The sequence below is a fragment of the Melospiza georgiana genome, chromosome 27 (assembly GCF_028018845.1).
Source record: "Melospiza georgiana isolate bMelGeo1 chromosome 27, bMelGeo1.pri, whole genome shotgun sequence".
NCBI classification, from domain to species: domain Eukaryota; kingdom Metazoa; phylum Chordata; class Aves; order Passeriformes; family Passerellidae; genus Melospiza; species Melospiza georgiana.
Genome location: NC_080456.1, coordinates 2,218,326 through 2,246,002, shown reverse-complemented (window position 1 = coordinate 2,246,002; position 27,677 = coordinate 2,218,326). Strand labels below are relative to the sequence as shown.

Genomic DNA, 27,677 nt, shown 5'->3' with positions numbered 1-27,677 from the left:
CCTACTCACCGTAGAGGATCATGCTGGCGTTGGTGTTCCCTAGCTGGTTGGAGGCTACGCAGGTGTAGTTGCCATAGTCCTGCTCGGAGACGTTGAAGAAGGTCAGTCTGGAGAAGAAGGCTTTGTTCTCCACTTTCAGCCCTTTCTGCCCTTCAGCCAGTCTGGGAGAAAAGAGGAATGGGAGGTCATGGGGGTGACATCAGCAAGGGAAGTGCTCACTGTGTTCCATGCCCAGTTATCCTCTGGTTGTGCCTAAGCGGGGAGATGGATCTTGAGAAAAAAGGGAGAGGAGAAGGTATTGGGAAAGATAAGGGAGATGGATGCTGCTCTGCTGGGTCTCCAGCTGCCAGCCCATGCTGACCTGAGGCATCCTCTGTGCTGCAGGGTGATGGGACGGTGCTGGGACTTGCCAAATGCTGTGCAGAGAGAGGGATGCTCCCATGCCAGGAGGGAATCTGGGAAAGGCTCATTCACACCCTACAGAAGAGCCTGGTTTCCCTCCCATGTCCTCAGTCCTCTCTGTTCTGCAGAATGCCTTCTGTGACCTTCCTCTTTCATCTCTGCGTGTCCCCAGTGAGTGCTGCAATAGGCACCCACCACAGCAGGGAGGCTTCTCAGCCAGCACAAATGCTGGAGCATTAACCAAGTGCTTGGGCTTCCCTGAACTGGTGTCCCCATCCTGCTTAGCTCCTGCAGCTCTTGCTTGCTAATTCCTCAGGGGAAGTGCTGGATTCCCATTATGAGCCACGCTGGGTGCTGATCAGGCGGGCTGAGCCCGCTCCTGCCGCTGCTCCGCAGGCCCTCGTGATCTGACCTAGTTCTGAGCACAGCCTTTCATCTGCCACACAAACATCCGCAGCTTTGTACACGCTGCTGCTCCTTTCCTCTCCAACTGGCTGAGGCAGGCAGAGCCAGACTTCCCTCCAGCTTCTGGAGCATCTTTTTTGGCCAAAACATCCCTCCTTATCAGTGACCGGTGTGGCTTGTCCTGCGGTTGGCCACACCACACCCCCTCTGGGCTAATCAACACAAAAATTGGTTAAAACCACTTTGCTTGGGGTCAGAGAGAGGCAATTTCTCCAGAGCGGGACATACCCCAGGCTGTGTTGTACCACTCCTCATTCCCCAGCCATGTCCCTGTGCTTTGACAGGACACAGAAGTTGCAGGTTGATCTAAAAGGTTCATTTTCACCCCAAAGCAAGGCAGGCTGTCTCTGAGGCAAAGCAAACCCTGTTTCTTGACTGACACCACATTCCTTTTGCTTTTCCAAGAGCTGCCTTCTGGCCAAAGCATTTAAAGAGATGACAGAGATTTCATCCACTCTTAAGTGCCTGGATTTGTGCTGCCAATATCCATTTTGGACATTATGCTTCACCCAGGCAGGGATTTACCACAACACCTTCACACGGAGGCACGGGCAGCAGCAATCCTCCCCCAGTGGGGGCTGAAGGAGGTTCCTGGGAAAATTCCCCTCCACAAATTTGATTAGTTAAATAAAAGCACTTACCTCTTGTCATCTTTGTACCACTGGAATTCGGCAGAGGGGACAGCAGAGGCCTCACACAGCAGGATGCCCTTCTGCCCCACGGGCACCCCGGTGCTCTTCGCATCCGAGATGTACGGAGGGTCTGTGGGGAGAGGGGAAACGTGGGGTGAACATCCAGCAGACTTTGGGACTCCTATCTGTCTTGGTTTACCAGACAGGTGTCTGTTAGGGAAGGCAGAAAAAGCCTTCCTTGGAATGGAGAATGTGAACCCCTCCCTCCCTCTGAATTATTAGAATTGTGAAATCAAGAGGCTCTCAGGAAAAGATATGGGAATAGGAATAGCAGTTCTTTACTACTATGTATAACAAAGCAAATAAACAAAAACCACAGCTCTATCCCTGCCCCTTGCTCTTCAAGATTTCCTTTCTCTCCCTGCACGTGAGCAGGAGCCGAAATAATCTCCAAGCCCACTCTCAGCTCCTGCCACTCTGGTGCTGCTCTACAGAGGTTTTCAGGTTCATAGGGGTTTTCTTCCAAACACAGCAGACCCCCAACTCATGGTTGTTATATGTTCAGCTAATGGAGTGACCAGAGAGGGGCTTAGGAAGGTCTTTGTGTATGTCTAAACATGAAATATGCTGCTTTCTTCCTCTCTCTCATTTTTTCTAACAGAAAAAAAAAAAAATTCTATTTACTGCTCACTTCTCTCCTCTCCTCAGAGGTTATCAGCACAGCATCTCTCCATGGGCAGAAAACCCAGGTTGATGGAGACAGCTGAGGAGGAGGTGGTGGGAAAAAACGGAGCTTGAAAAGAAGGGGAAAATAGGGCAAAACACCACCTGCTCAGAAAAACTGCTGCTGCCTGTCTCGCTCTGGGGCCTTTGTGTGCCTCACTCCCTTGTGGGGCAGCAGGGTGACCCTCTGCAGCCCCACCCTGTCCCCTGAGGGCCACAGGGACTCACAGTTGACGGTGACTTTGACTCGCTGGACGACGGGCGCTGAGACATCATTGGAGGCGCTGCACTCGTACTCTCCCGACTGCTCCCGCGTGATCCCCGTGATCTCCAGGTACTCATCCTCGCTGATGAAGCCCACGGCTGCGGAGGCAGAGACAGAGAGCCCTGAGTGATGGGGAGGCACAACAAACCTGTGCCCACTGGCTGCCCACCATCTGTGAGCGTGTCACTCTGCACTGGGACACCCAGCCTGCAGGTCCCAGCCTGGAATGCCCTTGTGCCTGTGCCCCTCCATTCCAATAACATCATTGCCAGAAAGGTTTCTGCAAACACTGGGCTGCTCCAGCATCACTTGCTGGAGATAATGTCGTTGATGTGTTCAGAGTGGGCAAAGTGGGCAAACCTGCAAAATGACCTGAGCTCACCTCTGCACATCCCCTCTGCTGGGAGATTCCTCCAGGCTAACTCAGCTCACATAAACACCCTTCTCTAATTTTTCAGCTTTAATTAATTCACAGCAAGTCTATTGCCATTAATGGTGGTGCCAACACCTCCCTTTAGCTGAACCACCTCATCCCTGTGCCACCCCAGGCTCATGTCTTGTCCTCCTCTCCCCCATCCAGGCTGCCATGCAGTTTCTAGTTTCACAAAGTCAGAAAGATGCAATATGGCATTTTCTTCACTCTGGCATCTTTCAGCCCCCATTCCTTGCAGGAGTTATCTTTATTTTCACACACTCCTGGAAAAACATCCAATGCTTGGCTGGCCGGGAGCAGGTTGGGTCATGAGATTCCCCACTTCCTCCCCCAAACAAGCAACAAAAATTACTTTTTGCGGTCCCAAAACAGGGACAACTTCTCCCTTTCCTGTTGTTTACATCTCCCCACTGGATCTCCTGCAGCCAGGATGCTGTAATTACTGCACAGAACATCTCCAAGCCCCGTGTCACACTTAATATTCCTATAAATTTTAAACGGTAGTCCTTGGTACATATGTGTGGCAATTGGTGTCATATTTTAATTAGGCTTGCCCTACACCATCTGAAATTAATAATAGCTCGAATTACCAGTGTAATTTATAAATTAACATTGCTGCAGCATTAGGAAATAAATTAGCTCTGGACAGCTGTTTCTGGGAGCGAGTGCCAATGGCAGAGAGGCCAAGCACAGGTCCCTGGTCCCCAGGGGGATGCCGTGAGCTCGGCCAGCCCTGGCTTCCCACCCGGACACTGCTGACTGTGCTGGCGTGACCTGATGGGCCACAGCTCGCCGTGCTTGGCCGGTCAACCGTGTGCATCCTGCTCCTAACAAATGCATGCAACATCCACACGTGGGAGGCTCCCAGCAGGGCACACACCGCTGCATCCCACCAGCTGATGCTTTTATGGCATCTCTTCCCATGCTGCAGGGGTGGTGTGGTCAGACTTCACCACCCACCACGGAAAGACCGGAGCAGCACTGATGGTGTTCCTGTAGTGCCCTGGAACAGCTCAACACTGAGCACCCCAGGCATCTGCCAGGATCCTGCTGCAATCGCAGGTGCCACTATTGCCAACTCAAACTAGTGCAAATACACTCAGCCCTGATGAAATCCCACCTTGGCTCTCTCTCCCTGCACCAGCACTCGCAGCTGCCACCTCCACACAGCATCCCTGGTACTCTGCATGTCCACTGCTCCCTGAACTGAGGACACCATGCATGCACACATACATCCCACCTTTCCAGGCTGACCTAACTGGGAAGGCAGCCCTGTGAGCTTTGAAAAGGAGTGAAGTGAGTTTTCCTATTGATGAATTGCTGACATGCACCAGTGTCCTCAGCCCTGTGCTGAAATTCCCACCCGGGTGGCTGGTGGTGCAAACCGCTGAGCTCATCAGTACTTAGTGCAACTGAAGGGTGAGATATGAAGGCGTTACCCCAAAATCAATATCCTTTAGAGACACAAAAATTACAGCTTTACATCCAGCGGCCCTGCAGCACTGCAAAAAAAAAAAGGAGAGAGGGGGAAAAAAAATTCCTTTTTGTGGCTGACCTAGAATCAGCTTCTCTGTAGCACAGCGCTGCCTGCTGATAAAGTAAGGACACAGCCGGTGGCCTTCAGATGCTCCGTGCACAAATCTGACTCTGGGTTGTGCAAAGGCTCAGATAACACTGCTTCCCAACTCACCAAAGGCCCTTTCCCAAGTTCCAGACTTGGCTCACACACGACAAGAATTAGCTCTTGCCATAGTCAAGCCATAATTTGTGTGCCTGGTTTGATCAGGGAGCAAAGCAGCTCGAGTGCATTTTGTTCCCCAGCAAAAGACTTCATTAAAGTAACTGCGAGGGTCAGATTTCCACCTGCAAAAGCACAGGAAATTGGGGGATGAAGGTTTCCCCTGTGCCTGCATTGCATTGAAGTCTGAGATATGTGCACAGTAATCAGCTGACGGAGAGACAGAGCTTGAAGTTCAGGAACTCAGGGTCTGGCATCCTGGGAATTGGGCTACAGCCAAACAGAGCCTGCCCCAGACTGAGACAGGATGCTCTGAGCTGGACATGACTCCTGTTTCTGTCCTGTGCACAGAATGATATAAGTCATGCTCAGATGACAATAGCATTGGGGATACCATCCCTGCAAGAGGCTCTGGCCCAGGCATGCCTCCTTAGTGACAGACACAGCATCTCGAATATTTAGGTGACATAAAGAGTCCCTGCCCCCTGGTGACACCAGGTGACTAAGACAACATTCCCCCATCCTCTCCTATACAAGTGTCTTTGAAGGAAAATCATATCTGTTAAGTCTCTTCACTCTGTGGGACCACATCCTGGAAGCACCTGGAACTTGGGAATGCCCAGGGCAAGGCTTGACCAGAGCCCTGCAGCTCCAGGAGCTCTGCCAGAGGTACCAGTTCTTCTCTGCCTGAACTGATGGTGGAAACTTTCAAGGCTGTCTCAGCTTGAGCACAATTAGGAGCTGAAATATTGCAGGAATTAATGGAGAGCTCTCTCATCTCCTCAGGAGCTAGAAAACTAGCACAGCCAGCACCCATCATTATTATTATTAATACTAATAATATAATGCAGGCTAGAAATGGAATGGCCATGGACGACGCACAAGTGTAATCCTTGCTCATCAGCCAAGGATGATGAACTAACCCACTGTGAGCAGGGGAGATGGAAAAGCAGAGCCTGAGTCCTTGTGCTCAGTGAGCAGGAGGCTGCACACAGATCACCACCATGCACTGTTTGGGATTTGCTCTGCAGATCTCTGTTAAAAGCCTCAGGAAAGGAGGAGTTTGACCATCATGAATGTGGAGGAGCCACAGAGGCGAGGTCCTGGTGTGGCATGGAGCACCAAGGCAAACCCAACAGATGGCCAAGCTGTGCTTGGGGTCCCACACAGCATGGATGCAATGAGGTGTGGGCAGATGCCTCCTGCATCCATATTCCTCCCTCCATGCCCTTCTCCTTCCCTCACTTCTCCTCGTTTTCCCATCCTGACTCATCTCCCTTCTGACTCCTCCTCCTCATTTGCTTCCATTGAGCCTCTGACAAGATAATAACTCACCAGAAAGTGAACACATGTTCCCAAATTAATTACATGCCACTGTCCCCTGGCTCACTGTTGCAGCCATGTTCAGGTCCCTAGGACACTGCTCACAGCTTTCCCTGGCTGAAGACTGCCTGTGATGCCACTGAAAAACCTTCCTTGGAACTCTTCCCTGTGTCCATATCAACTCCCTGCACCTCAGATCAAGCTGAGCCAGCCAGGGCTGCAAGATTTTTCATCTCTAAAGCCCAAAGGCACAACCTCAACAGTGGTTCCACAATAAGGTTGGTCTCTGGGTGCTCAAAGTCCCACCAGTGATCCCAAAGCACTGCCCTGCCCTCTACACCGTGCTGCTGCATTTTCCAGGCACTGATCCCAGTGGCCAGGATGAGCCAAAGAAAGAGAATATTTTATGGAGATAATTTTATTAAAATGTTTACAACAATGCAGATATTGACATCTCGCTTCAATCAATAGCACAATTTATTGTCCTTCAAGGTGAACATTAAGCCAAGCTGCCCATTAGTCAATATTTACCTCCAAGGTCTATAAATCTTTATACGGGCTTCAGCGGATGTTGACAGCAGCTGATTCCAGATAAGTAAAAGTAAGAGCGTGAAACATTGCTCCTTTTGGAGGTGAAATAGTAACTAGTTAATTACAGTCCCTACAGCAATTCTCAACTATCAATTTATGGCTACTTCTGGCAATAAAAATTAACATCGTGCAGACTCCTGGCTCCAAGTGACGCACTAAGCCCGAGAGCCATATATTTCAAACGTCACCCCGATGCGGTGCTGATGGCCATCCTATAACAGTTTATGGTAAATAAATAAAGCACACAAAGGTAATAAGAGAATTGCTGGCACCTGAGACCCGCTTCACCTCTCCTTCACACAGCAGTGAGAGGAAAAGTGCAGCTGGGATGGGAGTGGGAAGGGAGATTTAGTAGAACCAGAGCAGATGGGAAAATAGGTGGAGAAAAGAACCACCCCAAATCACCCCAAATCCGTCTCAAAGGAGGCAGGACACAGCCCCAGGTGTGTGGATAAACAAGAGCTAAGGCTGCCACCATTACATTCCCCAGCCAAACTGGGGAAGGCACCTGCTTCACCTCTTATTAGCCACTATTACCCTCTCCTGATGGCTCATTACCACATCAGGAACAAAGTTCAGGCGTTTCTGAAATTCCCTTCCCCATTTTTGTTTGATCAGGTGAATGACCCCAGCTAGGGCAGCTTCTCCTCTGTGCACCCCCTCTTTTCAGCCCCTCTGTGCCAGCTTGAAGCTGCCATGCTCCAGTGGACAAAGATTAGGGATAATTAACCTGCTGGAAACCATCCAGCGCAATCATTCTAAAAATGATTTTTTTTTAAGATTACCCTATCGACCCAGACAAACTCCTCTCCTCCTCTTGCGAATATTGCATCCCTGAACCGCAGGCTCAAGCCCGTTTCTATCTGTGACCCCCCCTTAGCTGAGCAATCCATTTAGGAAGCACACCTACATGAGGTACAGGGTACACACCTCCTGTTCTCCATGTTCACAAGCCTTCAAAAGCGGGGCCATCTCCCCAGAAACGGGCACACAGCATATCAGAGTCTCTGTCGTGCTTACACAGGGCCAAGCCACTGCTTTTGAAGTTTCCCGATGACAAGGAAGGGAATCTCTCCTCTGACATGCTTTTCCATGTTAATTAGCATGTTTCCATGGCCTGATGTTGTGCAAAGCCCCAGGGGATGCTGCGCTCGCTGCCTGGCATTGCGTGGTGCTCAGGGATGTGGGAGCTTGGCAGGAGCTCACTACACTGCTGCAGTCTGAGCTCCCTCCTCATCCTCACGCCCCAGGGGTGGCAACCATTACCAGTTGTGTCTGGTGTCACCAAACAGAGAGAAAACATCATGTTTTCCTTACTCAGACCCTTTATTACCTTGGATTTGGGGAACTCTCTCAGCCAGTTTTGCTCCTTGTGCACGGCAGCACAGGCTTTGAAGGAGAGGGGTGGCCATAAAATCCTTGACATAAAATCCTTCTTCTCCACTGGTATGAGTGTCCCCTCCTCCCTGGGGCTGTGGGAGCCTCTCCTTGCCTGTGGCTATGTAGTGCTGTGGCTTTTCTTCCCCTTCCAACTTTTTGGGGCATAGGTGAGCTGAGGGTGACTTGAATTTTACTCCAAAATACAGTGGAGGACCTGCCCAGGCCTGATTTTATGCTGACATGAGCACAGGTGACTATTTCTAAAGGTTGCATCTCTGGCTGCCCATGACCAAAGGGTCAGGACACGGGGATTTTGACAGACACATTCCAAAATGGAGCCATCACAAAGGCAGGAAAGACACATTCTTCAACTTCTCCCTCAATGCAGTCAGAGCTCAGTCAGGACCCACATTTGTGGCTCTGTTTGCTCAGTGCATACCTGAAATCACCCTTGGGGCTCATATCTCACACAACAACTCTGATATTTAACTATTAGGTGGGTACATGCCACACATCTCACCAGTCACAGAGACAGGTGACATGCAGAGACCTTCCAGATGCCACCACATCCCGTGGTCACTCAGCCTGTGGTTGCACATAGTCAATATATTGGCATGAACTCCAGTGACAGTTAAAGCAAGGCACTGGGGCCCTGAGCAACCTGGTCTAGTGGAAGGTGACCCTGTCTGTGTCAGGGTGTTGGAATGAGATGATCTTCAAGGTCCCTTCCAAACCAAACCAGTCTCTGACTCTCTGCCATGCCCTTTCCCGCAGTGTTCTGGGGACACCTGCCCACTCTGCTCACCCCACCGATGCTATGCAGAGCTGCCAAGTCGCCTGAGCCATCCATTATAGCACCATTGTGAAGAGTTTTTAGCTTAAAAGTCCTTGAAAGTTTCCCACTGTGACTCGTTAAACAAGATCTTTTTCACTTTCCCTCTATTCTCCGCTAACAATATTTATACTCATTTCTTTTATTGAAATCTATCTGCCGCCTGTTCTATTAAAGCCACCTGAGTGGCAGCTCCTATTCTCCGGGAGCCTGCAGCCCATCTATTCTCCAGACAATGAGGTACAAGCAGTCTATCTTCTATTGTGCTTCCTGGCCTTCGGCTCTCAAATCTTCCATCTCAAAAAGGCATGTCAGAGACGCCTCCATGCAAAAGATTGGAATCCCGGGTTGTGGGGGCTTCCCAGCGTTGGCCTGGCTTGCTGCCCTCCCTCTCTGGGCGAGCACCTCCAGGGAGATGCTGTTGTGGCACCTGTGATCCCTCAGGGATGCATCTCTCCGTCCTTAGCGCGGGTTGTGGCATCAGCACGGCGCACGGCTCGCTGCTGCCGAGGTTTTTGCACGTCTCAGACAACTTATTTGTTACCAGGAATAAAAGAGGAGCATTAAACCTTTTGTTTGCAAGAAGTAGTTCCTTGGGAAATAAATGGATTATGGAAATTAATATTTAAAGAAACAAAACAAAACAACTCAGGGACCAACCACCCTTGAACGAGGCTCTAACTCAGGAGTAAATGAGTCGAATAAAGAATGAGCTCTTTTATTTCGGTGAGAGGGAGAGCTCAGAGGCAGCTCAAGGCTCAGCAAAGTGGCAGCGACTGTCTTCAGCCTCTCCCAGCCTCTGCCTCCTCTTGGGGTGCTGGTAAGGACACTGGACCCCAGGAAAAGGTCCAGAGGGCATGTGTCATCATGTTAGAGCAAATTAACAATGGCTACGGTTCACAAAGAGCTTAAATAGCATCAGTTTTGCAGCAAAGATGGGTGCAGGGCTCATTAGAGGGCAGCTGTTAATGACACCCACCCAGTGTCACCAGCATGAGCTGGATCCCTTTCTCCTTGGCCCTGGAAAGGCAAGGGTGACCCTTGTGGTGACACTGGGAGGGACTGATGCTCGGCAGAAGCTGTGACTGGCATGGAGCCACTTCCCACGGAGCTTTTCTGCCTCCTTGCAAAAACAAATGCAAAAGGTACATGAAAATCAATGTCGAGGCTCCCACAGAGCCAAGCCTTCTCCAGAGAGATCCTGAGGAGACAGCATCTCCCAGCAGCTCCTGCCCGAGCACCAACACTGCTCCTGGCACCACTCTTCCTCCCATGGTCTCTTCCACAGCCCAGAGCATCCAATCAGGTGCCCAACACAAAGTCCTCTCTCCTTCCTTTCCTTACCCCTCCTTCCTCCCTGTGGTTTTTTCCCCGTAGCTGCTTCCAAGGTGAGAGAGGACAGCGTTGCTGGAATGAAAGATTCTCCTGCATGCCCTCTCCCAGCAGCGGCCCTAATTCATTTTTCATGGCCCCTTGCAGTGACAAAAGCCGCTGCTTCTCTCTTGTAAGCGTGCGCCATGCAATAAGTCAAAGCTGATGTGCATTTTCCCCCTGGGTGCCGAAGCTGTGCTTTTGATTTAATTTGTCCTGTTGTTTGGCGCTCAGCCTTCGCCGGTGAGTTCCTCTGGAAAGGTGGGAAGTAGGGCCCCATCCATGTGGAGGGGCTGCCTAACAGATGGGGTACAGTGGGTAGTGGTTAAATAATTTGTTGCAATGCTACCAAGATGTTGGAGAGCGACAGATGCCGCTGGAGAAAATCGCTCAAACATGCATCCTGTTTGTGGGAAGGCTGCTCCTCCATTAAATCCTGTCGCAACTTGGCTCCTCTGGAGCTCATCCCATTTCTGGCAGCTCCCTCGCTGGCTCTGGGAGAAGCTGTGGTGAACAGGGCTTGGCGAGGAGAGCAAGAATCAAGGTTGCTCCTGCCTGCTCTGGGGACACCTGCCCACTCTGCTCACCCCACCGATGTTATGCAGAGCTGCCAAGTCACCTGAGCCATCCATTATAGCACCATTGTGAAGAGTTTTTATCTTAAAATCCTTTACCTGCAGGTGCTTTGCAAAGAACGTGAAAAAATTCCATGGGAGATCCACCACATCCCTTCCAAACAACTCCATGTGACCACTTTGCAGTGCAGGAGAAAACATTCCCAACCCCTGCCAAACTCGAGGCACCCTGCTTTCCTCTGGATTTGTGTGAAAAAGAGCAGCTGGCAGCCAGGACCGAAGGGTCCCTCCGGCTGGAAATTTAAACCCCAAGGCTTTCTCCACAGGACAAGCTCTTAAGAAGCAATTGCAATGCAAAGCGTTATATGGCTGTAACCTCGGCTAAGCCGTATTTCAGCCGCATTAGGGAAATATCCCTCAGATGGGAAGCAAGTGGCATAATGGCATTAGAGTAAAAAAATAAGCATCAAGTGCCGCCTAAATCCATCCCCAGAGCTGGCAAGAAGTCACGGGGATCTGGGAAACTTTCCCTTCTCCACGCATATCCCAGCAGGCAGCTCATGGCAAGCCCGGACTCTGTGGCTGCCGCAACTTTCTGCAAATGGGGATATTTTCCATCCCTCTTTTTCCCCTGGGACCCCCTGACCAGTCTTCACCCCCCAGAGTCATCTGAATCATGGCAGGGTGAGACTTGCTGTCGCCTCTCCATCATCTTTATCCCGTCTTTATTTTTTCAGACACGCTATTTTCCAGCCCAGTGGCCTCGCTCTGTCCCTTGTGTTTTATGGCACTGATGTCTCCATTTCTGCAGGATCACTCACAATATTGTGGCTTATTGAGAGAAGCCAGGGAAATGCAGGGGTGATGATTTGGATGGGTTTGGGGCTCTGGGGGGCTGGTGAGGATGCCCTGGGTCTGGGGAAGGGGTGATTGTGACAGGAATTTCAGGCATGTGTGATGCTGGGTGGCTGAGATTGGGGGACTGGAGGCTGGGCTGAGCCCCTTTCTTGGAGCCCATCATCCCCCCCTCAGGCCTCTGTGTAGGTATTGGTGCTCCTAGAGGACCTGGGAGGGCAGTGAGAGGCATTGCTCTGCAAGGGAAATGCCATTTTAAATAACAGCAGTATGTCACAGGAAGGGGAAAAACCCATGGGCTACAGCATTGCTCTGGCTTTAAATTATACCATAGGAGAATAAAAATAAAAGAGAGGAAGACAGAGAGAGAGGCCAGGAGGAAAAAGAATTGCCATTGTTTTACCAAGCAGATGGGAAAGTTCAGGGGATCAGAAAAAGACTATTATTATCTTGACTCGACCGAGAGAAGATGGGAAAGGAAGAGGCATTTTTTTTCCCTGCAGTGAGGAATGCTGTGGCTGAAGTAATTTCAGCAAAGAGTTGGAAGGAAACGATGCCATCAGCTCGGGGTAGCACCCAAGTTACCCCCACAGCCTGGACACGCCACCATGATTTGCCTTTTTGTCCCCTTTCCCAGCAGTTACACCACATCCCATGCTTCTATTGCAAGGCCAGGGAGGGGTAACCAGGGCACACATTTCTCACCACCTCCAGCTGCAGCAACGTGCCAGATGTCCTGCCAGATGTGCCCACTGCCAGCGGTGCTGCAGCTGTGGGCACCCCTCCATGGCACTGCTGGTCCCACCACCTTCCCAGCCTCGGGGCATGACCACCTGCCACAACTACCCAAATTTCTGCTTCCTTGTCCCAGAAACCCGTTGCTTGGCTACAAGACATTAAATATCCTAAATACACGGCAAATTTCCTGCTAGCTGTTTAACATGGGCAGAACATGATTTTTTTTCCTCTCCAAATTCATGTGAAAAGCCCTTTTTCTGTGTCTGCAGTGGTGCTACAGCTCCGTGGCTGTACCTTCACTGTTATTCTCCAGCTTGGTGTAAGGCAGTTGAGCCACTCAGGCTCTCCTTGCCCTTACAAGCCCAGCAGCATTTCTCAATCTCCTCAGAGACAAGGACATTCTTTTTCTACCCATATTCAGGCCAGGGGAAGGGCACAGCCCTGAGGCCCATGGCAGTGACCAAGCACAGACATCAACAACTGATTTACAAACTGGGGCAAACACTGGTGCAGCATCTTCCCTGACAAGTGTCAAGGTGATGGGACAGGGAAACAAGGAGGTGAGTGTAGGTCAGTCCTGTGAGAGCATCCTTCACCCACCACATCCCTCCTTAAAGCCTCTTTGCCACTCAGTTTCCTCCCTTTCCCTCTATCCTCACTTTCTCTCCTCCTCTTTTCCCTCTTCCTCTCTCTGCCACGTGGTTTTTCCCTCAGTCCCCCCACTTTGCCTTGTCAACACCCATTCTCTCCTGCACCCCTGGGACACAGAGAGGGGCTGGCAACCTGCCCTGCTTAATCCCAGGGCCACTGACTCCTTGGGCACTTAATATTCACGACAGAGAGAAACATTTCATGGCGAATTGGACGCACATTCAACTGGAAATGGAAATTTTATGACTCTTCTCACTCAGCACAGCAGATTACACCAGCTGAGAAAACATGGAAGCAAATGAACAACCTGTGAACTGTAAAGTATATTAATAATGAAATCACAGCCCGGGAAATGAAGGCTTTATTCTGTTTATATTCTGCTCCATTAATGGAGAGTGCTCGAAGAAGCTCCACCCCATTAGCCGGCAATCTGTGCCCCAGGAAGAGCACAAGGATGGTGGGGGAATGGTGGCACTGGGCAAAATCCTCCTTCCCTCCGGGAAGTTTGGCTCAAAGCATTTCCTTGTGCTGCCTCCATCTATGGACAGTGGGGGTGGGTGAACATGTGGGTTCTCTTTGGTGCCCTGCCCTGTTAAGCTTGGGAACCAGGTTATAAGGCAAAGAATGGAGCAAATGATGATGCCAGGAAAAAGAAAGAACAAATTTGGGAGGAAATCAGCTCCAAAACCACAAGGAGCCACCCAGCAAGGAACTGGCACTGGGAAAGCCATCCACAGAGAGCCGTACGTGCTTTCTCTTTGGGCTGCTCATTCCCATCCCCTGCCTGCTGTGTTTGAGCATCCCCACCTCTCCAGCATCCTTCGCACCCCTCATCACCACATCCCATTTCTCCAGGGATGGAAGCACTTGTGCACCCACAGCCCCAAAGCCACACTGATGGCCACAAACTGAGCCAAGCCCACAGGACTTGTGCAAATAAATATTTCAGTGCTACTACCCAGCACATAGCCCTGTCCTTGGCTCAGCAGACCTGGGCCACGTGTGACACAGCCCAGCCAGGCTCTCTCCTTCCTGAAAACAACAGCAGCAGCTTATGCAAAGCACATCACGGGAGCTAAAAAGAGCCAGAGCAGAGTTTTCTATAGCTGGAGCGACCTGGTGTTGACAGAATGGGGACGCATTTCCACAGCTCAGATTTTTATAATAATACCTCAAGGGAGTCGCTGGCAAAGTTTGGCCCAAATATAATTAGTTTGCACAGCTATTAGGGGCTGATAAAAGGTTTTAATTTGCGTGGAGATCTCTTGAATCTCAGACACTCCTGTCCCTTGCTCTTCCCCAGGCCAGCTGAATGAAAGGAGAGTCCCAGGCAGGGAGCGACACAAAGCCACGCATTTATCAGGGAAACAGGGAGTTGTGTTCAGCAAGAAAGAAGAGATGGAAAATCCAACAAAAAGCTGACATTGCTGGTGTGTTGGGCTTTGTCCTCTTTGTCCCACCACGCCATTAACACATCCTATTCTTCCTGCAGGGAGATGCCATGCAGAGCACAGATCAGGGCATTTGCAACTCCTCAGTGGTCTCACCTTTGTGGGAAAGGTGGTCAGGGACCAAGGGGATAAGACACAGGACAAAATTTGGGGGTGCAGGCAGAGCTTCCTGGTTTTGCCCCCTATTAGGCCAGCAGGCAGCTGCTTCCCCAAACTGTGATAAGGAGCAGACCCCTCTCTGCCTCTGGCAGACTGGGAAAGTGTGACATTGCAAAGCTGCATTTAGGGAATGTCTTGAAACCAAGAGGTTTTTTTCCCCTCCTTTTTTAAGGGAAAGACATTGCCTCATTTGTAGCTGGAAGGGGTCTTGTTATTTTTGTACCAAGATGCATATTTTAGAGGTATCTATGCCAAATATGCAAAATCAGCTCCAAGAGTTCATTTCCACCATGCAGGGAGCCAAAAATATTACTTTTATACACATAAAAGTACATAATCTCCCATTGCTTTGAACAAGCAGGAGGAACTAGGGTGCATCAGGAAGGGAAATGCTAAAAGAAGCTCCCCACATTTCACGCTAACCAAGTTTTAGTCATTCCTTGGCGAAAGAACAACCTGGAGCTCATGAAATTATTCCACCAGATTCTGTCCCCTGCTGGGCCACATCCCTCTCCCATGGGAGATGATGGAGAAGCTGCTGGCACTCAACAGACTGAATATTCCCTCTGATCCCCCTGTCAGGATATTGCTGGTGGTCATATGGGTCCACACTCTTCTCAAGCAACCCATGGCAATGCCAGTTGCCTCCATCACCACAACCACACAAAAAAACAGGGTCCATCCAAAAGTCCTGCTTCTCCATGGCCACTTCATCCTATTTATTTCTCCTGTTTGTATACCCTACATGATACAAGCAGAGTTGGACCACTGCTGACCATTTGCCCAGCTGCTCTGTCTGGCAAACATTGATTAAAGGAGTATCAAAAGTGGTGGCAGATTTACAGGTTAACAATGATTTAGTGGAGAGCACCGGAGCCAAATTAATGCTGGCTATAATGTAGTTTACCTCATTAAACAATGCACACCAAGATCCTGTCTGTTGTAAAACAATTGGTCTCTGAAGCCTAGTGTTCATCTTCCAGGGTTGCTGGGAGATAATAAATGGGTAATATTCCGGTGATAATGGTAATGGAGTCACGGCTCAGAGCTAATATTATGGCAAAGCAGTAATTATTTCAACAGTAAACAAGGGGATGGTTGAGCTGCCGACAGGATTGGAACCAGTTGAAATGCTCCAGTTAATACAGTGGAGCCCAGGCCTGCAACTGCCCCTAGGAAGGAGGACAAGGTGCTTGGCCATCAGTTGACCCTCTTTTGAGTCACCCAGACACCAAAAGATAGGAGGGACATATGCAGTAAAGTGAGGTGGGACAGTATGTACAACATGTTGGCCATCCCAACCCATCCCATCCAAACCCATCCCATCCCATCCTATCCTATCCTATCCTATCCTATCCTATCCTATCCTATCCTATCCTATCCTATCCTATCCTATCCTATCCTATCCTATCCTATCCTATCCTATCCTATCCTATCCTATCCTATCCTATCCTATCCCATCCCATCCCATCCCATCCCATCCCATCCCATCCCATCCCATCCCATCCCATCCCATCCCATCCCATCCCATCCTATCCTATCCTATCCTATCCTATCCTATCCTATCCTATCCTATCCTATCCTATCCCATCCCATCCCATCCCATCCCATCCCATCCCATCCCATCCCATCCCATCCCATCCCATCCCATCCCATCCCATCCCATCCCATCCTATCCTATCCTATCCTATCCTATCCTATCCCATCCCATCCCATCCCATCCCATCCCATCCCATCCCATCCCATCCCATCCCATCCCATCCCATCCCATCCTATCCTATCCCATCCTATCCCATCCCATCCCATCCCATCCCATCCCATCCCATCCCATCCCATCCCATCCCATCCTATCCTATCCTATCCTATCCTATCCTATCCTATCCTATCCTATCCTATCCTATCCTATCCTATCCTATCCTATCCCAACCCATCCCATCCCATCCCATCCCAGCCAGCAGCTCAGGCTGGGCTCTGTGCTCCATCACACAGCAGGAGCACTCGCTTCCCTCCTTTGACACACCACTCATGTTGGCTCAAAGCAAATCTCCAAAGCAGAAAAGAGGCAGAGCAGAGACACAAAACCCAGGATGAACACAGAAGGAGCCTTGCACGAACCATCTGCTCCCTCTGAGAGGTATTTCCCTGCTAAAGGGGCCAGCAGAGGACAGAGGCACTCTGGTCCTCCCAATAATGAGGTGACATGAGGACAGGCTAACGGGAGCAATCTCACAGCACGTGCAGCTGATCAGGGGAGGAACAAGGCAGCACAAAAGCAGGTAGAGATTTTCCCACCCAAGAGGATCCCCCTTCTCCCTGTGCCTCCCAGCTGGGCTCCAGATCTGATGTCCAACCTATAAATATCCTCTGCCTCCTCTCCAGGGAGGATGAAGATGGCAGGCAATGTGCTCAATGGACAAACCTCTGAGACAGGAGGATGTCTCCCCTTCCCAGGTACAAGCACCTCTTCAAGCTGGATAATTTTTGCAGATGTTTGTCCTCTTGTTTTAAGCCTTGCCAAGAGCCAGGAAGAATCAATACACCCAAATACACCAGACTTCTCCCAGAGTCCCTTTGCTGGTTTGCTGTTGATGTATAGACAGATGATCTCATGAGACCTCTGCCACATCAGGCCACCGTGTCTCATCTATCTTAAGTGTGTATACGAGCTGTGATTACTGCTGCCTCTGAGTGCCTCACGTCTGGAATGTGTTTATCCTCCTGCAGCTCTGTGAGACAAGGGACTGCGATTGTTCCTCTTCCAGGGAGGCCACGGAGGTTAAACGGGCTGATCATGGGCGATATCCTGGATGTGGCCACATCAGGATCCTCCAGGCACCTCCCCAGTGTCTGCCTGGTAGCCCTGAGGCATCGCCTGCCCCACAAATGACAGCTCAGGACTCCAGCTCTGCATGGGATCCAGCTTTCAGCACCCAGCTTAATCCTGAGATTAATGAGGGATTCCCACCACAAAGACCTCTCGATCAGACCTCTTACAAGTAAATACACCATCAGCCAAACCATAATGTTTTCCTACCCTGGCAGCCACTGTCTTAAGCCTCACACCAGTATCCATCATACTACAGCAATAATCAAAAAGCAATTAGATAAAACCAAGGCAGAAAAGTCCATCAAGGGTCATTAAGGATGACGACTTGGATGCCGCCTCTGGCTTGGGATGTCTGTGTATGGCAGAGCAGTGCTGGATGAGCCAGTGGAGGGATCTGCATGCACACACCCAGTTTTACACCCTTTCCTTGTGCCTCTGGCCCAGCCATGGCACAATAACCCCACTTGTCTGCCCACACAGCCCTCCTCATCATTGCTGCTAAATGGTGCCTGCTCCTCCTGGGACAGAGGCTGCTGAGCCTTCATTCCTCCTGGAAGATCCCTCACTTCAATTCCTTGGCACATTTCCCAAGCTTAATGGGAGGCATGACTAGTTTTGTGTCTGCAGCACAGATAAATATGCCCTGGACAGCTCAACGTGGTGCCACTCTCTGTGCCGGTGCCTTGGCATCACCCTGAGCCCGGTGGCCTGGCGTGCTGTGCTTTATCCCCGCCAAGAAACCTCAGCCTTCATCCACTGAGAGATGAAAACTGGCCTGACAATATGACAATCGCCATGACAACATCAGTTACCCCCCCAAAAATAAATAAAAAGCCCAGTAACTATGGAAACACCTGAGTGACCAAAACCAGGCTATTAACTAGAAGACCTTGCTGCAGTTTACAGACAGCATCAGCACACGAGGCTGGGGACTGTAATCCAGCCAAAGACTCAGAAACACAGACATGCTCTGCACCTAAGGGTGCAAAATGGATGTTTATGGGCACACATAGACCCCTGAGTCCAAGTCTATGCAACTTCTCCCTCCTCTGGGGACATGCTGCTGCCTTCATGCCAAGTGTTACATCCAGACCACTGTTGTGTACATAATTCTTTCACTCTTTGCCTCTTTTTCTCCCTCCATTTGTCCCCAAGATGCCTCTCTTAATTGCCATGCCAAGGGTCTGGGCCCCACAAGGATACCAAGAAGGGATGGAGCTGCCCCGTCCCATGGCACATCTTGGCACCTCGCAGCAGTTTCACAGAGCTGAGTGTTGAAGCCCCAGTGCCTGGCAGCTCTGCTGGTACTTGTGATGCCAACTGGAGCATCCAAGCCCAGGACAGAGCCTCTAAGCTGTTAAGCCTCCTCTGCTGAGGCAGAAGAAGCTGTGACTCCAGCAGCTTCACTTCTTTTTCCACCTCAGTCTGTTCAGCTGCATTAACAGGAGTTGCTGTGAGTTAATACAGCATTACTGGGAGGGGAAATGAAATAAGACAGAGAGACCTGAGGCAGAGGGACAGAAGACAGGCTGGATCACACCTTATTTGGACTGCCCACAGGCTCACAAAACATTTCTCCAGAGTCAGAAGCCTACTTTTGTTCATGCAGGGGGATGAGGATGGGCACAGGTAGGACCAAGGTCTGAGAACTAATGGAGGCACCAACAGGGCCAACATATCTGCATTTCTCAAAATCAGAAGCAGAAAATTCTCTTGCTCAGGTCCACTGAGCTCTTGAGTTATAGCATGAACTTGATCTCATCCCAGCTGCAGGAACTCCTCCAGCCCCCAAACCAAGGAGAGCTTCCAAAATGGGTTTCACAACTCCTAGAACATGGCAACAGCTGCAGGCAGCCAAATTCAGCAGAGTTTACCAGGCCAAGCCACTGAATGCAAATTCATTGGAGCAGAGACAGAAGAGCCAAGCAGTCAGAGAAGCCTGGAATGGCTGGCACAGGGTCTCAAGTGAAATCAGTCACCAGGGAGCTGAGCTGCTCTTGGTGTATATCCTCTGAAAGGCCTTCCCATGCACTCCCTGGTGAGCAAACACTCTTATTTGCTCCATTTCCCACCAAGAGGTGCACTGTGTGCTCACAGGTACCAGGGAAATACTAAAAACTGTGCAATGCCTTTGCACAGAGCAGCACTCACCAGGGTCAGCTTGGGGACCAATCCTTCAGCTCCTGGTGGGGCTGTGCCTGGCACACACAGGGCTGGCACAGCCTGTGCCAAGCAGCACTGCTGAGAGCCACTTCCCCACCCACTGTGTGAACTCAAATTATGCACCAGCATTCTCTCAAACAATTCTCCCTTGTCCCTTTTCTCCACCACTTCATGAGAAATGGAGGAAGATGGTGAGAAGGAACAGGAGGCAGCTTGCTCAAAACTTCCCATGGGATGAGTAGAAGAACAACAACCAAGAGGGGCCAGCAGCAAGCTTTGGGTATTGCTTGGCCCTGGCACTCTGAATTAGAATGTATCCTACATCCCAGATCTGCTATAGCACCTCTATGCATTTTCTCTGGTTCTCATTTCAGTCCTCACACTCCTGATCTTCATCTTTGCTGCGTGTGGTGAATGCAAAATGGAGAAGTAGAGGTTCCCCTTGGTGGCTTGAAACAGAGGAGCTGCCCACAGAGATGGGCAGCCATGGAAGTTGTCCTGGGCCACCTCTGGGCTCATCACCCTCCATCAGCAGGAGACCAGGCTCTGGTAAATCTCTGTGATCATTTGTTCCCTTTGAGTTTTGAAAGCAGAATGCCTAATCATGGCCAAAATCAGGAAAGAGCTGCTGCTGCAAATTACACAGCGCCACAGGTAATTTCTGATTAGCTCACTCTTCCTCTCCTGGTGCATCCTCAGTTTCCATAGCAGCTAAGTCCTAAGTAAAATGGAAACATCTGGTTCAAGCGCATGTAAAGATTCCCTGGGGAAAAAAACCTGCTGGATGGCAGCAAACAGAGAAAATAGCCCTGGTGAAAGACAGAGGCATCAGGAGCTGGGAGCCTGGTTAGGACAGGACGGATGGCATGTGGGAGAAGGCAGCAAGGGGCACATGAGTGGGAGACAAGGGTTCTGGGGAGCAGGAGGGGATGTAGGAAGGAGAGCGGGGCTGTGGCAAAACAAGATGCTTGTGAAAAACAGGTACTGAGGAGGCTGAGCAAAACAAAAATATGTTGTCAGGGTAGACAAGGGGAAGAGTGGGAAGAAGCTTCAAGGTGGGAACGCATGGAGAATGCCTCAACCGTAAATGTGAGAGCAACTTTGATTCCATAGAGAGATGCTCAGGGATGGAGAGGAGCACATGGATCCATGCAAAGACCCTGACCAAAGCCACCAGCTCAGAAGCAAGACCACCTAGAGTGAATAAGCCAAAATGTGCTCTGGGGGAATGGTTTGTAGACGCTCCTGACAAGGGAAGGGGCTGAGATGCCGCCAACTCAGCTCGCTCAGCCTGGGCTTTGCAGAGTGATGGATCTGGCCCAGCCGGTTGCTCCAGCACAGACAAATAGCAAAAAATCAATGGAGATGCAGCGAGACACCGCAGCCCTCATCAGGAGCTGGGCAGGCAGAGCAGCCACGGCGCCATCCGCCACTGCCGCCCCTGCGCCGGCTCCTTCGGCTGCCGGACAGCCTGGCCGGGCATCCCCAAGGAGAGCTTGAGGCAGATGTCTGGAACAACAGCCCACGTTGGTAAAACCCCAGGGGAAACAGGACTCTGAGGCGGAACTGAAGCGCTTAGACAGGATCAGAGGATCAGAGGCAGGCGTTGCCGCTTGGCCGCATGGCTCATCCCAGCCGGAGCCTCCGGATCTCACCCCCGGCTCACCCACGAGAGCCTCGCACCCGCCTGGGAATAACAGGGCAGCAGAACGCAAAACAAGAGCCAAAAAGCAGCTGGGAAAGGGGGGTGAAATTATACGGTCCTGCACGCCTGGGAATTTGCTTCCCCGCAGTCACACCCACACAGTTCTGCTGAGGGTTTGCTTACCAATTAACAAGGCCACCAATTAATGCTTCATGTGTTTTCCTGCTCATTTGCACTATTTACAATCCCCCTTTGATGCAACCTGTAAGAATTGCCTGAAAAATTTTCAAAACATGGCCAGACAAGCACGTTCAATGTGCAATGTGAGTGGCCCATGCAGAAACTCCACGATTCTTGTGTCTCCCTTCCAACAGAGAGTATCCCCTGATTCTATAAATCTCTAAGCACAACAACCCCAACCTGGCACCTACAGCCAGTTCTCCATAGTACAAAAACCATCAACTCCTCTTCCAGACCACCAGGATGGAAGTTCCTCCACCAAAGTCACTAAGTCCTGTGTTGAATCACATCTTTTTGGTGCATTTCACCTTCTCCTGGCAACAGAACGAGCCACCGACCCCTCCCCAGCCGCTCACAAAGAGTGCTGTGCCCTTCCCAAAATATTTCAGATAATGTTTGGTTCTTACCTTTGGGTGAGATGTGTCTCCAGGTGATTGTTGGGTCTGGCCTGCCCGTGGCTATGCAGGTGAGGCTGACGTTGCCACCCTCGTTGATGGAGATGTCAGAAGAGATCTCGGTGATTTTTGGAGACACTGCAATGATGCAAAGAGGAGAAGGAAAATTAAATTGGTTCTGCTTCAACTCAAATCTTAGACTGTGGGTGAAAGAGGCTGAATTTCCATCCTCCCTCAGCTTTGACAATTTTTGCAGTAGTCCATCAGTCTCATCTGACTTGGCAGGAACAAACAGGGAAAAGAGGAGGCAGAGAAGACACAGCTGAAGTGGGAAGAAACTGTAGCCAGAGGGGATTCAGTCATTTTAGGGAGGCTCGAGAAACTCCTCCGTGGTGTGAGACAGTACTTCTTCCTACCCCACTTCCAGCATTCCTTGTGTCCTCCTAGCCATGACAAACCCTTCCCAGCAGAGCTGCATCATCCTGAGGAAATATGATTGTTTCCTTCAAACTCCTGCAGCTTTCCCTCTCTGCCAGGTCCCTGCAAGCACAGGAGCACCAAGAGGAGCTGGGCATGAAGAGAGAATCTGCTGAGGAGCCTCTAAGGTTGACCACCCTGCAAAGGGAGGGAAATTCTGTGGGGATGAAAAACATCCCCCTGCAATGGCACTGCCATCCAGAGCATGTAGGAGTGAATCAGATACAGGAGGGGACACAGGTACAGGGTGGGGTGATGAAGAGGGGGCTGGGAAGGGATGAGGATCAAGCAGGGAGCACTCAGCTCCTGCTGCTGCATGAGCAGAGGACATGACGTGGCTGCTGGGGAGGGCTGGGAGATCTTCTGGTGGGGATGAACGAGGGAAAAGCATCACCTGCTGTTATCAGCCTGCACCTGCAGAATATAATAAAGACTGTCACCTTCTCAGGTTTATTTCCAGACTTTCTCCAGAGCCTAGCAGGCACTGGCACCCTGCTGCAGTGCTTTGCAGGACAGCCACAAACCACCCATACCTTCCACCCTTGCTGGGACAGCCAGATTCATCACCCTACGTGGGGCTGCAGCCCTACACCCCAAATCCTGGCTTGGACCCCACTCCTGGGGCCTAAAATCCCAAATCCTGGCTTGGACCCCACTCCTGGGGCTCCCTCCCCTGCCTCTCCCCACCTCCCACACCCTCCTGGGCTGCGCCAAGGCGGAATGACTGCAATGGCCTTGCACGCAATGCCTCTGCTGTGCAGGTAAGTAATTTATTGATCCGTAAAGCACTCCAAGACGCTCTGGAAGGGATTATGTCATGCCAGTGCCGTGCAATAAAATAAAAAATGATGGATTTTTTGTGAACATGATGGTGATTTAGGGTTTGTAGTTGGAAGTGTAGTTAAAGTACATTTTAAGTGGAAATCAAGGTGGGTAATGAATTATTCTCTGTTTTGAAGGGCTTCTGGGAGTTCATTTTTTTGCTGCTCTGGGCATGATGGCTAATCTGCTAATCATGCACTGGAGAACAGCTCTGGATCAGCTGCTCCCAAAGAGAGGGGGCTCTGGGGCAGGACATTGGAGGGCACAAAGACAACACCTGAAAATATTAATATGCTTCAGTGTCACTAAGGGGACAGCATATTCCTCATGGGACCACTCAGAGATGGGAATGCTCTGCCCATGGCCAGGTCCATTGAGGAGATGCAATTAATTACAACGTCATTATGCCTGCCCCACTGTGTTCCTGGTGAGGCTGGGACTGCCAGCCAGGAAATCCAAGTGTGCTCTAAAAACACAGATTGTGTGGTCTCCACAACAAAAACAGGCTAAGGGGGTTTTACCATGGTCATTTTGGAGAGGTGGGAAGAGCCAAGCAGAGGCGCAGTGATCGCCCACCTTTGCCTGGGAAGCAGCAAGAGCTTCCAGCCCTAAGTCCCAAAAAAACAAAAGCAATATCCATCATCTTTAATGTGCTGTTTGCTGCATCACAGAGGAACCTTTCTGATGTTTTTAACTGCTGAATCCACATCGACCCAATTCAGCTTGTTTTGCAGAGGCTTTAAAAAAAGCAAGTCAGACTTTACACTGCTACTCTGGGACTGCACAGACCCACTTTCACCTACCCAGGCGAGAGACAAAAATCAACTGACCAGGTTATAAAACATAATTAAAACAATTTAAACTTGGCTTTGATTGATGGGACAAGGGGGAATGCCTTTAACCTGAGGAGGGTTGATTTAGAACAGGTATAAGTTTATTACAATGAGTGTTGTCAGGTTTTGGCATAGGTTGCCCAGAGAAGCTGTGGCTGCCCCATCCCTGGAACTGCTCAAGGCCAGGCTGGACAGGGCTTGGAGCAGTCTGGGAGAGTGGAAGGCGTCCCTGCCCACAGCAGGGGATGGAACTAGAGGGTCTTTAAGGTCCCTTTCAACTCTAACCTTTCCATAATTCTATAAAAAGCAGCTCAAACTGTTCATGCAACAGGGCAAAAGTTCACCATACTCTGGAAAGCTCAGGACACTGTGAGGGAGATGCAATTTACTGTGGCCCATCTGGAGTGAGAAGAGGCAAGAACATCTGGGAAGCAAACCAGAGAAACGTCACTGAAGCTGTTAACTAAGTCTGGAATTGTCTATGCAGTGGTAGGATTTAACACGGTGGTTATTGTATGCTCATTAAATATTTGAATATTTTACTGCACAAACTATTCCAAATGCCTTTCTAGAGACACAACAGGTGTTTGTAAGGCTTTTACCAGACTAGAGAGGGAAATCTTAATAAACAAATGATCCAAGTATATATTGAATATTATTTAACAGTTACTGGCATTTCCATTCCCTCTGCATTAAAGGACTTTCACCAGCACTTGGCATTTCTGCAGCAGTGGGGCAGAGGAGACATTTCCTGTGCCGAAAGCAGGACGCAGATGGAGCTGTGCCCCTTTGGGAATGAATAAATAAATAAAGCTAAGTAAATGCAGGCTTCCCAGGCGGGAACCCTCTCCTTGCGGGCAGTCCTTTTGTGTTCAGCATCTCTCTTGCTCGGGAGTGATTAAACATGGCAGTGTTGGCCAAGCTGCTCCGGTGACACTGCACAGATTTCCCCACAGGCAGGCTGGTGCTTTATTGATCCATCTCTTTCTTTTTTCCCCCTCCAGCTTCACCACAGCTCTGGGGAAGGTCTTTGGGTGCTCTCAGCCTCCCAGAGGTGCCCTGGGCATGCCCCCAGCTCGCCCCAATGTGGTGCACAAAAGGAGTCCCCAGGACAGAAAGCAGCTTGCTTAAATATTTAACCAAAGCATATGGTGAGCTGCACGTTTGAGGGTGCTCAGGCAGGTGATAGATGTCTTTCTGGATCCAAGCATATGTGCCTGCCGACACACATCTATTCCCTGGCGCACAGACACCCTCCTGCCACTGGCACAAACATATCCCTGCTCTGCTTTCACCTCCAAACACCCGCTCCTGCCAGAACAGGTGTGCAGCTCACAGATCCCATGCCTGCATCCCACAGCAGTGCTGCACACAGATCTTCACGTCCTGGGAATGTGGGGGGGCTCCCCGGGCATTCCTGCCACTCCTCTGCTGCCTCTCCCACAGCACCCACTGCAGCACTGAGGCCCTCCCTGATTATTCCTCCAGCTGCCTTTTATAGCTCATCCCAAAATGTATAACCATCACCAGCTTTGCTTTCTTGCTTGGGCCCTACTACCTCCATTTCCATCATCATCAGCTCCCCATCCACCCTCCTGGAACGTACTGACTGTGCTGCTTGCCCAGGCTGCCCTCTCCCTGATCCCTTGTCCCCATCTCTGTCTCCTCACACCCCAGCACCCCAAATTTCAGCCACACACCAGGCTGAGGGGAGGGTGCTTCTGGAACAACCTCTCCACCTCAGACTGGCAAGGGGATTTCAAATCAAGTTGCCTATTCCTTCTTCAAGGAGCAACTGCATTTTTTTGCCTTAAGCACCCCCTTTCTCCCAGTTTTGGGAGCCAAGCAATAGTGCAGAAAGACAGCTGTGATCTTTCCAGACCAGCAAACCCTTTCTGGTGTGGGAGTGAGGCAGAGCAGGTGTTTGCCCCAGCCAAGGGGTCTCAGCCCATGGCACAGCCTGGGAGAGAGGGCCCGGCTTCCCTTTCATAAAACATGCAAACCTCCATCTTCCAGCACGAGCAACATCTGCTCCAGATCAAAGGAAACAACAAAGAACAACTATAAAAGTGTCTGGAAGAAAGAAAAAGAGGGAGACTCAGACTTGCGTTCTGCAGGCGATCTGTGATGTGCACTGGCAGCTTTCTGATGCTTCTCCTGCTTCTCATAACAGCTTCTTGCTGCTGTCACACTCAGATTTCCCTGTGTTTTACAGAGTTTTCTGCCAAGGGTGCTGCCACTGGGATTGGGTGAGGGGGAGTCCTGGGTGTCCTATCCCTGCTCACAGCAATGCTGAGTCAGACCAAACCCACTCTCAGGCAATTGAGGGTCTGCCAAAGGTGGGGACCCAACGTCCAGCTCCAGGACTCCTCCAAGGTGTAACCAGAGCACTTTGTAGCTGCCAGCTCAGGAGAAGGTGCAGTGCTGGCTGCCACCTCCATGGTGCCTCCTCCCTCCTTTGTGTTTCAAAGCTTTCTGCCTTCAGGGAGCAAATTGAGAGCCCCGTGCCTTCAATTACAGGTGTATTATAATGGGCTTTTAAATCAGTTTGTGCTGCTCTAACACAATTATAGTTAAGAGAAAAGCAGAGAGGGCTTTGTCTTTCTGTCATATCATACTTCCATCATATCAGGAGCTGTTTTGAGCCTGTCCAAAGGTGTGAGGAAGGGCAGACACAGCCTCAGAGCCTGCTCAGTCACAAAGGTTTGTACACAAAACCCTTATGGGTGCCTATCCTGCTTCCCAGGGCTGCCTGGACCCCGTATTGGCATCACCACCCCTTTCACAGGTTCAGCACAGCTTCACCAAGGGACTGATCCCCTCTTCACAGACCTGGCAGCAGCCCAAGCCATGAAGAAAGAAGGCTGGAAACAAAGAGGACATACATAACGACCTTAATAAGCAATTAATAAATAACTAATGACAATTGCTCGTTCTAAAGCGAGGCGTAATGAGATGTGTCATACGGCACCGAAATGTGTCTAAATGATTTCCCAGCCAGGTAACAGCTCCTGTTGCAGGGAAGCTTGGAGGACACGAGATTTTTTACGCCCGTCTCTGCAGCAGGTTATACAGCACAGCATCATAATAACTCAGAGGAGGAGGGGGAAACAAGACGTTCCCAATCATTCATTAGTAAAGTATTTGTGAACGCGGGTATAATTCACCGCATAAACAGCAGGGTTTCTGCAGACAAACTTTATAGCTAAGTGCCAAAAGGGAGCCCAATCTGATTCCACTTACGACAGCATAAATCAGCACTACTACTGCAGTCAACAAGGGATACACCACAATAAACGTGGCACAATAGGAGAGTCGGGGCTCGAGCACAAGGATTTTTCCCTGATTTCTGGATGGGTCCAGGTCACGAGCCTGGATCAAGAGCAGCTCCTTAAGGAGTCAGGGTGTTGCCTCACTAGATTCACTCCCCTGCTTACAAGACTTTGAAGGGATCTGCATCATTTTTCCTAGCAAAATAAATGAAGAAAAAACCCTAACACCAAGCCCCACACCTGTGGGGAATCAAATCAGAGTTTCTTTGTATGGCTGTTAATAAGCATCTTTAAGAGGAGGCAGAATCCCTCTGTCAGGTTTGTGAGAGTTCTGTGTTCATGTTACAATGCCTGAAGGAAGATGTGGCACAGCTCTGGACTTCGCTGCCTCCTTTAAAATGAGTCTAATGATGCTGAGT

General features: G+C 50.3%; 1 protein-coding gene across 4 annotated transcripts in view; it reads right to left on the bottom strand.

The window, feature by feature from the left end:
• LOC131093966 (protein CEPU-1) overlaps positions 1 to 27,677 on the bottom strand; it is a 395,330-nt gene that overhangs the window by 6,284 nt on the left and 361,369 nt on the right. For all 4 annotated transcript variants that reach the window (XM_058041404.1, XM_058041406.1, XM_058041403.1 and 1 more), the window contains 4 exons: positions 21,867 to 21,992; positions 2,451 to 2,585; positions 1,509 to 1,629; positions 10 to 161 (listed from right to left, as the gene is read on the bottom strand). In XM_058041404.1, the coding sequence (XP_057897387.1) occupies positions 10 to 161; positions 1,509 to 1,629; positions 2,451 to 2,585; positions 21,867 to 21,992 (534 nt within the window). The remainder of the gene's footprint in view (positions 1 to 9; positions 162 to 1,508; positions 1,630 to 2,450; positions 2,586 to 21,866; positions 21,993 to 27,677) is intronic.